The 14763-nt window shown below is 44.6% G+C and overlaps 1 protein-coding gene across 2 annotated transcripts in view; it reads left to right on the top strand.

Annotated features, from left to right (window-relative positions):
- The window catches only part of RNLS (renalase, FAD dependent amine oxidase), an 87837-nt gene that overhangs the window by 66112 nt on the left and 6962 nt on the right, over positions 1-14763 (top strand). For both annotated transcript variants that reach the window (XM_074154934.1, XM_074154935.1), the window contains exons 5-6: positions 185-358; positions 13903-14078. In XM_074154934.1, coding sequence (XP_074011035.1) covers positions 185-358; positions 13903-14078 — 350 coding nt within the window. The remainder of the gene's footprint in view (positions 1-184; positions 359-13902; positions 14079-14763) is intronic.

Genomic DNA, 14763 nt, shown 5'->3' with positions numbered 1-14763 from the left:
TGAAGAGATGTCCCAGAAAAAATATTACAAAGCACTAGACTTAATATTAAATTCTTAGTTTTAGCAGTCCAGTCATTTTCAGGAAGGAATAATCAGCTTAACCACAGCATTCACCCATTTAATGTTCTGAGAGAAGAGGAATTGTCTGATTTTTCCTTTTCTGTTCTTTTTTTTTTTTTCACAGTAATTAATGAAAGTCAAAAGCAGCAACTTGAATCTGCAAAGTACTCCTCCCGCTACGCTCTGGGACTTTTCTATGAAGCTGGTACATGGATAGATGTCCCCTGGGCTGCACAGTACATCACTGATAATCCCTGCATACGCTTCATCTCCATCGATAATAAGAAACGCAATATAGGTCAGTGCTCCCATTATTTCCCTTAAACGCAGTGACAATAGAGGGTGTAGATCATGAAAAATGCTGTTTAATTGAGTGTTGCTATTCTGAACAGAGCAAGTATTTAACTCCAAGCCACAGCGGATAGCATTTAATGTCACATTTGGCCTGTAATAAAATACACAATGAAAGCAGGAGGATCCTCAGAAAATCACTACCCAGCACATGGTTTACGTTACTGCATTTATGAAACCAGTGTCAGGGGATTTGAGACATCAAAATGTTGCTATTCCAAGAAAGAGCTGGAGTTCCTTTGTTTAAACATTGATTCACACACATGCCAATTTATCTCCCATCATCCATTACTTTACAACTCCTGTTCTTTCCACTAAGCATGCTTGGAAGTAGTAATGAGTTACATAATTGAGACTATTCAGTCTAATTCAGAGTTAGCCAGTGTGCTTTTATAATCATGGAAAATCCTTGAAATGGTTGCGCATAGTACGGCTGCTCAGTAATGCTTGGAGAACATCCCACAAGGCAGACACTTCTCATCTGTTTCTGGAAGATGGCAGTTGAGTAAGTAGATGTCTGATTTATTGAATGTAGTTCTTATAACAAGAGTATGTTGGCATAGAAAAGCTCAAGAAAAACTGCTAGCATTTGAGTTTAATCAAGTTCATTAGGAGCTGAAAAGCTTCGTGATTCTGTTACTTGCTCACATTGCGACAATGACCAGGTTTAACCACGTCTGTGAAGTGGGGGTAAAAACCTAGCCACCTTTGTGGTGACCTGCAAAGCACTGTGACTCATTGTCACAGAATAAGGACGGACTTTTGTAATCAGCTGCTGCCTAATACATAATTATTCAGTATTACCAAATTCACTGCGCTAAAGCATGTTCAGATTTAGACCCGGGAGACTTCTGTTTCTAGTCTTCCTGGTTCAGTCGGGATTCATTGCTTTCTTCCTGCAGCCTGCAGGCACCAGTGATATGAGTACCTGCTGAGCAGGGCAGTGCAAACCTTGCCCTTATACCTACATGCCGTCACCATGCTAGAAAACAGCCATAAGGTTGGGCATGCCTTCCCGCCCTCACACCAGAAACATGCAATTTAATGTAATAAGCTGTCATGAGGGAGTGTCATGGTATAACAGCGGCCCTGGTGGCCAGGACCTCTGAAGATCTGTTCTCCAGCTCCTGCTCACAAGCAGGCTGAGCTAACACAAGGTCAGGGCAACTGGGCCTTGTCTAGCTGAGATTTCAAAAGAAAACAGGATGGAGATCCCCCACCAGGACTGGTGACCTGTCCCAGGGCTGCACCTCCATTGGGGGAAGAAATGTTTCTTCATCTGCAATCTGAACTTCCCCAGGCTCATCCTGTGGATGTTGTCTCCTGTTCCATTGTCTGCCTCTACCAATTAGAGTCACGGTCATTTTGGTTGGAAGGGACCACTGGAAATCATCTGGTCCTACCCCCACACAAGGTTTGACGTTAGATGCAGCTGCAACGTTAGATGATGTTGCTCAAGGCCCTGATGTGGTGTGAGCCACCTTTGCACTGCTGGCTTTTATTCAATGATGGATCCACCATAACCAGCAGGATCTTTTCAGAAAGGTATGATGTTTAGCCAGACTGATGCATGGGGTTGTCCTGTATCAGACATAGGACCTTGTGCTCCTCCTTGTTGTGGTGATAGTACAGGTCAAGTCAGGTCTTCCAAATATGCCCTTCTTTGCTCCAAAGCCAGCTGGGTAGCAATGGCTCTTGAAGAGCCTCCAGAAACAGCAGTTTATGCTGGGAGCAAAGGAGTTGGAGAGATGAAACAACTCACCACTGTGGAAGTCAAATTTTGTTATTTCTCCTAAGGATTTAGCCTGTTGGTCTGAAAAGAGGGGAAAATAAAACAAAATAATGGATGATCTGGCCAAAGCAAAGATGCATCCACCCTGATATGCTTTTTCCAGCAGGGACCAATAGTGGATATGTAAAAAAAAAAGTATAAGGAAAGCCAAATACAGAGTGATTCTTTTTTCTCTGGTGTTGTCCCCTTGTTACTGACAATGTGCAACTGGAGATTTTCTTGCATCTAAGATAGTATCATTATCGTTGTGTTTAACAGTAAGGACCTGATAGTTAACAGCACCTACTGGTATTGTCCGACCCAGCTGCCTGATTCTAGGTGTACAGAAGAGGACACAGCGACACAGCCTGAGGGAGAAATTCACCCATCCTTTCCTCAACTGCTTGCATGTGTGGTCTCAAAGCACCAACACTTAGAACAATGAATATGGACTTAGAGTGGAATTATCAAATAACTAAGTACAGTGTCTTTGCTGTCTCCAAATGCAGTTTAACCAAATGGAAAGCATATAATTTGGGGCATATTGTTAACAAGTACATAGGAACTACCAGAACATAGTGTTGACACATGCCTTTCTCACTGTAATTTCCCTCACATTGTGGGAGAGATCTGTTTATATGAGCAAATTTTTTCCAAGAAGAACAAATTGTATACCTTCATAGAGCTGGAACAAGCAGCGGGCCAAGCAACTGAAGATTATTTCTCTCTGCTAGGGCCTTGCTTGTGACATATAAACAGTCAACCAGCCGCCTTGACTGCGCTGTCTTTCCTGGTGAACTTGCATTTTGCAGATTTGCCCTTAGTTCCAGGAAAAGCAGCACTAGGGATGGAGCAGTATGTGTTAGCTGGAGCAGTGTTTCTGGCTGCGAGCGCTCGAGCTGAGCGCTGGAAGGTTGGAAAGCGTGCCTGTATTGTGCTCAGTAATGCTGATGTACAAAAGTATAAAAGTCAAAAGTGGTCACCAAGTGATTCACTCTTCTTCAAACACAATTGTGGTTCTGCTGGTAATAGAGACACACAGGCATATGCATCCTTTAAGACCACATGGGCGAGGGGGGCTGAATGTGAAATTTATTTAAAGATACAGGGTACTGCAGCCAAAACACTGAAATATAAAATTCTTTATGTTTGTTTTAGCACATAAGCAAGTATTTTGCATTTGTATTTTTCTTTCTGTACTTCTGACTGACCTGCAGAACATTTCAGTGGGAGGTGCAGCAGCACCTCACTGTCCCTTGTTTGCTGTCTGTTTTTTTGGGGTGCCATTGCTGATTTTTTAACACTGAGCTCCACTCACTCATCATTCTTCCATTCTTCCATTCTTCCATTCTTCCACCTTGACTGCATTTGAAGATTCATCTGAAGAAGACGGTGGTGACAATCACAAGCATTCAGAGGGGGAAAGCAGAAATGTTCACTCTAAGGTTTACATTTGGTCTCCTGGGTGAAGCAGCTGAGATCTTTCAGGACAGTCATCCTTCCCAAAAAGCTGTCACCTTCTCCAGTTGATGCCTGAATGGTCCTACTTCCACCGTTCTTCCTCTATGCCATATACACTGTCCCTGTATATTCAGTTGTGTGTTATTTCCCAAGGGCCCGCATGCGTCCATTCCTCCATTGCATTAAGCTAAATAGGAAAATTGCTCTGCTGCCCATCAGATGTGGCTGAAATGCTTATCGGGAGTACATCCTCAACAGGTAGAGGAGCGTTCTCTAGGCGTAAGTAAAAATGACTAATGGATCAGACAAAATGTGATTTTTCTGGTGTTTCTACACCTACTTTGAAGTATTCACAATTAATGGAGGTTTATCTAACCCTTGTAAACAACTCAAATTGTAACATTTTAATAAACAGCATTGAACTGTAGAGATGTGAAAGAAATAACTCAAGCTTTCTGCTAAGAGGCTCTTTGTTAAACACATCCTTATACAAAAAAATAGCTACATCTATATAAAAAGGCAAGTAGTCTAGCCCTCAAAGGCAAAAAGGCAAAGTCTAATCCTCACTATGAAAGTTCAAGATGTCCTTTTCTTTTGCATGAGACGTAGTAATCCCTGCTTTGACTCATTTAGTAAAGCAGAGATGTAAAACTCTCTCTTACACAAGTTTCACATTTTACCAGTGAAATACCTGAAACAGCCTTGTTGTTATACTATTTGTTATTATTTATTGTTTTTTATAATAGTATTTACATATTTTATATATAATATTATATATATAATATTGTTATTATATATTGTTTATTAGCAGAGCCAGTGAGTTGCAGTCTGTAATTCTCCAGAAAGCTCAGTCTTTGCTTGTTTTCAGAGCCACGTGCTTCCCAAAGGACCACTCCTGCCTCTCTTTGCTGTGATGAGCTTTGCAGCGCGCTTGTTGCATAGCACTTGCAAACTCATAAAGCCTCTTCTTGCAAGAAGATACAGCAGCATTCCCTCTCTTATTGTTTTTGTCTCAGTTCCTTTAAGCAGGCTGCTCAAGGGCTGCTGGTTCTTCAAACATTATTGTGTAGTGATATTGTTTGAAGCACAAGTTTGTACTCAACTCTTTGTCAGCATGTCCCCGGTACTTCTGTAATGGAGAACAAGCCAGGTGACCGTGCCATCTTTCTGCTAGTCCAGGTGGGTGAGACAGAACAGCACGCCTTCTCAGACTTTTGTCTTTGTTTACATTGCTAGAGAAGAATACAGTGTTCTGCGATGGACTAACCCCTGCTGTGGTGGCGAGGAAGTAGCAAGCCTGACCCATGCACGACTGAGCCTGCAGGGGAAGGCACTGGGACCCAGGATGTCCCTGGCAGCTCTTCTCCATGGCACAACATGCTACCATTAGTTGGCTTCATCATGACACAGCCTAGTTCCTTACCAATAACTAGGATGACATCTGTTTTCTTGCCGATTTATGTGGAGGAATCAGTAATAAAGCTGTTTCTCTGATACTGCCGTTAACAATGTCATCTGGAGCATGATGAGCCTCCAAGAAGGAAGGCTTTTTTGCATCATCTGAGGATCTCAGCTACTGTTCATAAAATTGTGTCTCCATCTTTTCAAGCCCTGCCTGGATGCCGTCCTGACTGATGTGCAGTGGGGAACCCTGCTTTAGCAGGGGAGTTGGACTGGATGATCTCTAGAGGTCCCTTCCAACTCTGAGAATTCTGTGATTCTGTGATTCCATCCACAAATGTAATGCACTCTAACATTACATAAGGAAGAGCCTACAAGAAGTGTATGTTGAATTCCCTGTGCAGTATGTATGAATATTAAATATTTGTGTGATTGGCTGCCTTAAACACTCCATCAATATTTATAACTTGTCGGGGGGACAGTGGAAAATCTTCAATATAAATTATTTCAAGCCTCATTTCTGTAACACCACAGTCTTTGTATCTCTTTGCATTCTGGAGAACTAAAGATAGATGACACATAAAAGGGAAGCAGTTCCCTTTCACTTCAGGATTGCAAGTTTATGTAATTTAAAGGGAAGATTCGTCTTCCAGGTTTTCAGGATCAGTGTAATTCTTGAATATCCTTTTTAATTTTAAAATACAGATTCCTGTATCTTCTCAGTATCAAAATAAAAATTTTTAGGAAGATGAAAGAGTTAAAGAGTTATTTAGGTTTTCGCCTCATTGTATGGCCAATTGCTTTGTAACACCCTGCCTGCCCTGCCTGCCTTTTAGAAAACTAATCAGAAACTGTAAGGCTAATGAAATGCTGAATTTCTGAATATAAAAAAGTTAGCACCATTCTTTACACAGACTCTTCCAAACTGTGCCTTGTGAGATAGAGCAGATTTTATTCCAGGGAGAATACTGGACCTTACAAACTACGGGAACTTCTGAGGATAACTCGGGAAGCTCGCTAACCCTTTTGCTAAATAGCAGCATGGCATTTTGAGAGCAAACTTCCATCTCTCTTGCTCATTTACTAGGTGTAGTAAAGTTCATCACTATTCTTTTTTTTTCATTTTAGATATAGCTTTATGAGGCCTGCATGTTGACTTCTCTTTCAGCGGCCTGCTGATCCCTCCCAGGTAGCAGGGATACAGTTCCAGCCTCTCTGGAAGTGTCCAGCTTCTCTGGTGCCCTTCGCGCTGACCCAGCAGCGTTCTAGCTTCAAGGGCTGGTTTGGTACAGCTGTGATGAAGCCCTTTCTCTATCCAGGGCCAGAATGGGTTTTGGATAGCAAAACGCATCTCCCCAGTGAATTAAAAAATTCTGAGGGGCAGGAGGCAACCGCATCTGGTTTTTTATCTGTATCTGTTCTCACTCCAGGTTTTGGGCAGGAACATGAGAAAAATTCTTGACATTGTTCCTCTAGGAAGGAAGAAAACATTCCTGTGGAAGATGTGTGCCTGTCACATCCGTATACAGGTCACTTCTGGCGACTAGGCTGTAACTCTAGGATCAATGCCCTAGGAAGGAGAAAGGTGCCCATGCCCATGCTGGAGGGGTTCCCAGCCATTCAGCTGAGCACTCGGACAGTAGGAGTACAGTCTGCCTTTGAAGCTGGCCCCTCTTTTGAGCAGGATGTTGGACTAGAGACCTCGAGAGGTCCCTCTCTAAGTCCAGTGACTCTGAGGCAGACAATGTTGTGGTGAGCATTTACTGAACACACTAATAAATTAACTGGGAAGTGAGTCCAACCAAGCCCCCTTGGTGAAAACAGTTTGTCCACATATGCTGTCTGGCAAGTTTTTATGTCAGGGCAGCTGAACCAGTAAAAATTTCCAGCTGTCTCTGTGGACCTTTTGTGGATGTATCTGTGGAGCCTGCAAACTGATCTGCAGGTCTTGGCTACTTACTTTTATGCCTGTATCAAAGTAGATCTCATTCTCCCAAGAGGTGGTGGGTTTACGGGCTTTGCAGAGCCTGTGAGCCGCAGGGCCCTTCCAGGGTGTGCAGGTTGTAGCCTGTGCTGCCTCATGCTTCTCCACGAATGTGCTTCAGTCCTAGATGAGTGCAACCACTTCTAAGGTTGAGGCTGATCAGCCTCTCTGAACACCCTGTCCTTGGCACCTCGGTGGACACTGTATCCCTTGTGGTACAGAGTTTCATGCTTCAAAGCCTTTCAGCTGAGCAACTGCAAGATGTGCTCCAAGATGGTCCTCAGACATGATTTTCTCTCCTAGACTGTTACTGTTTGGACAAATCTGTTGGCTTCTGCTTTTCAAGGATAGTAGGAGAAGCTATAGCAGCTTCTCCCCGTTTTTGCCAAGTCTGCACTGCTAGCCACACAGGCAGTCTTGAAGGGCAGGTGGGTCCTTCTTATGGTGCCTTCTGCCATTAGTAGAGTCCCAAGAGCAATGTGCTCTGTCCCCTTCCTGGCACCTTGGAATCCATGTTACCCACCAGTTCTTCCCCTTCCACAGTTACTTTTCAACCTGTCACACTCCCAGAACATGATAGATACCATCCTGACCATTTGCCAAATGAATCCTATGACTTTTGGCCTCTGATGGTGTTATCCCCACTAAGGAAACTTCAGACCTCCCTGGATCCCAGGGTTCGCAACTAATCTCTAAAATGTCTTTTGAATTTAGGGTCTCTGAACCCTGTTGGCATAGATTCACTGGAGAAAATTACCTTTTTGCACTTTGCAAGGGAGAAGATTTTGGTGAACAGATAATTCACTGTGGGCTTTCTCTGAGAAGTTATGTTTTGTTTTATTGAGATGTTTATGCTTTAGTAATCTCTCTGTCTCCTTCCTTCCCTGACACTGATGGTAAGGAGGACGTGACCACCCTTCATATCCAATGAGAACTTTGCAGGGCAGAAGGAGGTCCCTGTGCTTTGCTGAGTAGCTTCACCCAGGACAACATGCTCTTCCATTTTATCATTCCACAGTAAATGTGTTATTCAAAGCTAGGAGCCACCTTTCTGATGCCAGATGCTCTTGAGCCACAAGCCACTGTGGTGGGGAAGTGGTCCTGGGCTCTGTTCTCTGTGCTGTTCTCCAGGGTGTCTTTTATTAGCCCCATCCTTTTTCTGGAAGATAATACTCCTAACAGGCTTAATGCTGCACAAATTCCCACTGTCAGCAGTCTGTTCTTCTCTTTCTTTATAGAGCCTGTGTGATTCCTCCAGCTGGGAATTAATGAGGAGTGTAGAGACAGTCCTGAAATGTTACAAAGCTGATGGCTGCCTTCTCCTGCTCACATTCCAAACACCTTTACCCCATTCCCAGGTTGTAGGTCAAGATCAAGTTTCCCCAGAGAGTTCTACATGAGGACACTTTGCTAGTGCTTAACTCAGTTATAACTGGCTGAAGTGCAGTATATGGTGAGCTCTAATTGCTTTGATGCTTTCTGTCCCTGACAGCCCTTGACAGTCTGGACACCCAGACAGCTGATGTGTCCTCTACCTGTGACAGCTTGTGTACTCAGTGTTGGAAGTCTTCCTCATCTGTTTTCATGGGCTTATACAAACCTACCAGGCTCCAGCTGGAGACACTGGGGTGGGGGTCTCTGGCCTGACCCTGCTCCCAGCAGAGCAAATGTCACAGCTACAGCAGCTGTCCAAGTGAGTTGGGACAGTCCCCAAGGATTTGGACGCCCCACCACTCAGGGCCCCATCCTAGGGATGCCCCACTGACACGGGAAGGGGCTGTATCCTCATGTCCAACTTTTTCTCTCGTTGCAGTTGTACCCATTGACTCTTGTCCTGTTGCTTTGAACTTCTAAGAAAAGTCTGGCTCTGTCATATCTGTCACCTTTAGGATGTGGAAGATGCAGTAAGATCCTCACTTTTCAATTTCCCACTGACTTAATTTTGCATTTATTTAATCTCCTGTCCTTTCAATTCATCCATTTTCTTTTTGCATGTATGGTTTCAGACTGGCTAAGAGGGGAAGACACTGCTGATCAGATTGACAGTGCAGCCAGACTTTGGTCTGAAGTGCTTCAGCATCTCCCATAACGTCTTTATGGACTAGACATGTCTGTGGGGGACTGGTGGAACTTCATACTTTGACTTTGAGGCAAAAAACCTGGGATTTCTTCATCCCTATTACTCTGTTCAGCCATGCAGGCTGCTCAGAATGACTGCATGTAGATAGTGGTCGTGGACAAGACATCCCAAGGAGGGTGGTCTGCAGGGTCCCCACAGCCCCAGCTGCTGCTGCCAGGCCAGGCAGGGATGTAGCGGCTCATGTGACACCTTCCCTGTCATGGACAGGACGCTGGGCTGGACGGGGCGATATCCCAAAGATCATGCAGTTCCTTTCTGTTTACATGGAAGCAAAACGAGTCTTGAAAGGAATGTGTTTATCCTCACATTCGTCACTTTGCATCTACTATCTGCCTGTGTCAGTCCTGTGTGATGCAGCAGAGCAAAAGAGATTAACAGTAAAGTGAGGAAAACTTAATGCAGAAGCCAAGGAAACCTGTAGTTATAGTATTGCATCTCCCCTGTGCCGTGGGGAAGAGAAGAATCTGAACCTTGGGCACAAACTGCATCTGCCAAACTGCCTTCTCTGCACGAGGTGATGCCAGCGCCTCCCTCCCTGGCCACAGCCTCAATAGGGTTTCTGCACAAAAAGCCACTTTCCTCCTGGTGTGAGTTAATGGAGGCAGACCAGAGGGAACAGGGGGCAGGCACCCAGCCCCTGCAGCCGATGTCACTGCTCCGGCAATGCAGCACAGGCTGGGTGGAGGAAGGAGAGCCAGGCTCAAGCTCACTGCTCATAGGTTTTCACTGGGGTCCCTCAGCAACTGTGGATGCCAAGAACACTGCCAATGCTGGCAGAGCAGCCCCTTGCTCATTAAGTAGGTATATGCTACAGCCAACTCTTCCATCTCATTCCAGCTCTGATCTACCCAGCATCTTATGCCTTCCACTGCATCAACTGATCAGATTAATTACCATGCAGCTGGGATGAGAGATGGGGGGAACTGGGAGCAGATGAAAGCTTTTATGCCGCTTCCATTCTCCTTCAGATCATTACCCCTTGCATTGCCGAGTGTTCCCAGGCTTACCACATCTCCCATGCTACTTTGTCATCTGCTAGCATGGCCGTGGATGGCTAACATCCTTGCCACATTAAGGGTATCAAAATCTCATGAGAAGCCCTGCCAGAAGCCCTCATTTTTAAGCTAGCTGTTGCAGCCTGATCTAAATGTGTTGGGAGGAAAATGACAGTTTTACTCCTGTGACAACTAAACAGTCATTCATACCTAGTACATCAAGGCTGAGATACACCATTGCTTTCAGGGGAAAATCTGTTTTAAACTCCTCTCTTGTACAGTATTTTTGCAGAAGAAAGAAAAGGGCTTGAGACTAAACTTGATCCTTGCAGGCTGCATATTTCAGTACTGGAAGGCTGTGACTCATTGGCCTCTGGAAGCTCTCCAAGCTATCAGTAGCTCAAAGGAGGAATTAGAAGCTCAACGAACTGCCTGTTCTCCTGAAGCTTGTTTTGTATATGCTATGGAAGAGATGAGAGATTTGAAAGAAGGTGGCCCTGTCCAAGAACCATTGGCTATAACAAGTCACAGCAAGCAATGATTTATTATTTTATTAAGATGCTTAGACATCGTTTAATGAGCTTTTTTGCCAAGTTTATGTGGAGGAATTTGCCAAAATAACATGTATACTATAATAAATCCCAAGGTACCTAATAGGCTTTCCCACTTGGTCTTCTGTCCCTGACAATCTTTATGTAGACATGTCAGAATACCTTTTTCTTCTCCAAAATGGGAAATAGAGACTGAGTAGCATTTCTGTCATTTTTCCAGACAGTTGGAAAAGTTGATGTGAACAGAGCTATGTCCTGTGCTAGCCTTTGAAACCAGGCTCGGGGGTGGCAGGAGGAATCTCAGGAAGATGAGTGTGAAGCTGGATTTTAGACTCAGGCACTCAGTTCATCAGAGCTCAAGGAAGAAGACAGCCCCTTTGGATGAGCCTCTGCTTCTAGACAAGAGCGGTCCTTGTTTCACTCTACAGTCTCAGTCCCTAGATCTGCCTTGCCCTCGCCCCAGATCTGTGTTAGGTGGATATCCTGGACCTGTCCATCCCCAACGGTTAAGGCTTACTTTCAAGCCTAAAACACAAGAGAGCAAAACAGCACCTCAAATTAAAATAGGAACCAAACTCAGAGTTTCTGGACACTTCAGGAAACCCAGGAGAAGAGCTGTAGTACTTGCTGAAAACAGAGCTTGTGAGTCCAACTCGGGGAGTGAAGCGAGTGATCTTCTGGTCTTAGGAATGCCTCACTTAGAAAAGGAGAACTTTAAGAAAAGGAAGCACCATGGCTCGATGCTTTCAGATGTGGCCTGTCAGTGTGCATTCCTTACCACAAGGAAACATCTTCCTACCCTTTTTGCCACTTTTTCCCAGTTCTCGAGAGCAAGGGTTGACTGAGCTGGCCCACCGAAGAAAGAGACTCAGTGAAAGGATCCTTCCAGCTGAAGTTAAAGCCATTGCTTTCATGCTTGCTGTGGGTGTTTGTATTGCTGCACCTCAGTAGCATATTCTGAAGTGATCACCCAGGACAGAAAGCTTATCAGAGAAAGATATTTTGGTTGTCTTTGGAAAGCTGGAATTTGTCATCTCCTCAAAGGGGATCTCCAGCTGGAGGAGCTGGAGCTGGAGATCTCTTCACTGACACAGCAGAAAGAAAGATTTCTGTCAAGCTTGGTACCTAACAGCCAGAACTGGTCATAAAGTGTTCAACTACCTCTTTCTTTGTGGATTCTTTGGTCATAAAATGCTTATTTGCTGAAATGAAAATATTTTTCTAGGAATGTGCTAATTCATTCAAGGGTTTAGCCAAAAAAGCCTTTCTTCTTTCTTCCAAAAGAGGGCATTTCTAGTTAATGGAGCAAGAGGGAATAGCTTAATTTAATGACCAGCTTGGTGAGTTTGAGCTCTCAGCTGAAATATAGCAGAACCCAGGTTGTGTCCTTCCTCCTTGCATCCTGCTCATTCAAAGCAGAACAGCCCCAGCAGGACCCACTCACACAAGGATCTGCTGGGTCCTCATTGTGCCTTGGCACAAGCCAATCACTGAGACTGAAAATCCTCTATTCTTGGCAAATTCGCTGGGTGCTGGTTGTTGGTCTGTCCAAAACAAGTCTGTAAGGTGACAAGCCAACATACTGGTGGGGACAGAAGTCCATTGCTGTAGAGAACCTACAACCAGCCCCAGCTGTAACAAAGCTTGGCCATTTCCAAGTCTGCTGGGATGAACATCAGCACTTGAGTTGCCTTCAATTCTTCCCCTAGCACTGCAGCCTAGTTGATTTTTAAGGGGCAAACTCTTTTTTTGAATTTTGCTCACTTGCACATATTTGCATGAGGACAGAAGTTGTATTGAAGGTTCACACTCCCCAAAACATGTGTGTAGACAGCCGCACATTGATTTCCAGGGAAATTTGAGTTCACTTGTGCAGGCCAAAAGGAAGTGCTGATTTCTCAAGCTAATCTGCCTTGGCTTCTGTTGCCCTTCTGCCCCTACATAAAGTATTGGTTTTATTCTAGCTTTTCAACTATGTAAATACTTCTGCATGGCCAATATGCAACCAATTATATAGGGAGCAGATGTTTTCCACAGTAATGCAACGAACGCTCTTCTTTTTGTGTCCTTTGCCATGAAGAGAATTTTTATCTCTGATGATTTCATGTTCAAGTCTTTCATATTTCTGTGTTGCAGAGATTGTCCCCTTAAGGGGACATGCATTTCAAATGTGCAGGGGAGGAAGAATATAAATTAGTCTGATGTAGGTGGATAAGCCAATTGGCTGTGGTGACCTGGCTGCCCGCGCTCCTCTGGCCATTCAGACAGAGGAGGTGGCTTGCTGGCAGAGCCATGCAGTTGTCGGTGCGGTGGCTTGTGTGCATCAGGCTTGTGGTGGCTGCGACTGCAATTTCTTTGGTTTACATCTGGTGTGTGCTGCTGCGCTCAGAAGGACTTCATGTGCCTTCAGCTGTAAGCAGAGCACTGAGCCCCTGGGGATCAATCCCTGCAAGTAGCGACAGAGCCATTCCATTGCCAAGAATAATCTCCCATCTGAAAAAAAGAAAGGTGCATCATCCAATACCTTAGTCTTACCACATGGCTGGGTGAACTTCAGCCTTTGGTAAAGGGTTTCCCCTTCACCGTTGCTGGTGGTAACAGGAGTCCCAGCTGCAAGCGTAGCCCTTTGGGAATCCTCACCTCCACAGCCACCACCCAAGCAAGACCTTGCAGGTCAGAGCTGCAACTGTATGCCTCCAAGTGACCTGCAGTTGTAGGGGCAACTAATTGTTAGTATTTGTAGACCTGGCTGGAGAAAGCACTTTTACATTTTTCTTCTTGTTGTTCTCTTTTGCCAGTTTGTCACAATTGCCAGGGACTTGTTTGTCAAAGTGTCTGGGAGGAAAAAGGGCAAGAGTTCTCTTCCAGTATATTCCCTGCTCCTTCCAGCTACTACTTACGGGGTGTGAGAATGCCTTGAGGTTCCTCTTGGAGACGTATGTGGAGCTAGGGTTATTGCAGTGGGAAAACCATCACAAATTTTGCAAAAAGCCTGAATTTCTTCACTGTGCTTCTTGTGAACAACTTGTGTTATTACTCCTTGTGTTTTTTCCAGCTGGAACAACAGGATGGTGCCACAGATATTTTCATTCTTACTGACTCCTAGGCTAGAGGCACAATTGTCAGCATGTGGGGAAAGCAAGTATTAATGAGTAATCTTTCAAAAGCATCTCTGTTCTTTATTTCAGAGTCTCCTGAAATTGGGCCCTCAGTTGTAGTTCACACGACTGTGACGTTTGGAAGCGAGTACCTGGATTCAGACCCTGGGGACGTGCAGCAGTTAATTCTCAGTCACCTGGAGAGGATTGTGCCATCCCTGCCTAAACCAGCCAGCATCAAGTGTCAGAAATGGAGATACTCTCAGGTAGATAGTCTGTGGTGGGATCAGTCAGATGGGAGGATGCTGCTGGGGCAATGCCATAGTACAGACCTGCGGTGTATCACAAGAAGCAGGATATCATACAACCTAGTGGTTTTCATCCTCGGGCAGCAAAAGGAAAGGGGGTAGTTGCTCGATATCCGTAATACATTCATCCAAATAGCCATGAGCAACATCCAAGGCTGGCCAATGACAGCCAGATCATTTCTAGTCATCTTTTTACGTAGTGGACCTGGCTCAGCGGTAAGTTATGCAGCACTCTTGGTAAGTAGGGACAGGAGCAGTGCACAGGAAGGAAGTAAATCCCACATACTTTGGTGGGATTTTCACTGGTATTTAAAAATATGACCCAATCTGTCTCTTCTGAATCCAAAAGTCTCTTCTGAATCCAAAAGTCTGTGAAATTATTAGCAAAATTCCCACAGAGTAGCAGAAGTCCTTGTGCTCAGACGTACTAATTGTTTTTATTTGATTTGGCCTGGTTCTATTTAACGGTATGCTATGTGAAAAATACTTTGAAATAAACTGCCTAAGGGTAATAATAGCAAAATGTGTATATTTTACAGACTTCTTTTAAAAATCCAAGGAAATTGTTGGCAATTGAGGGTGCCAGAGCCCTGGAACAGGCTGCCCAGGGAGGGTGTGGAGTCCCCTTCTCTGGAGATCTTCA

This window comes from Numenius arquata, chromosome 10 (genome assembly GCF_964106895.1).
Source record: "Numenius arquata chromosome 10, bNumArq3.hap1.1, whole genome shotgun sequence".
NCBI classification, from domain to species: Eukaryota; Metazoa; Chordata; class Aves; order Charadriiformes; family Scolopacidae; genus Numenius; species Numenius arquata.
Note: the sequence above shows the minus strand (reverse complement) of the source record. Positions and strands in the feature narration are given on the sequence as shown.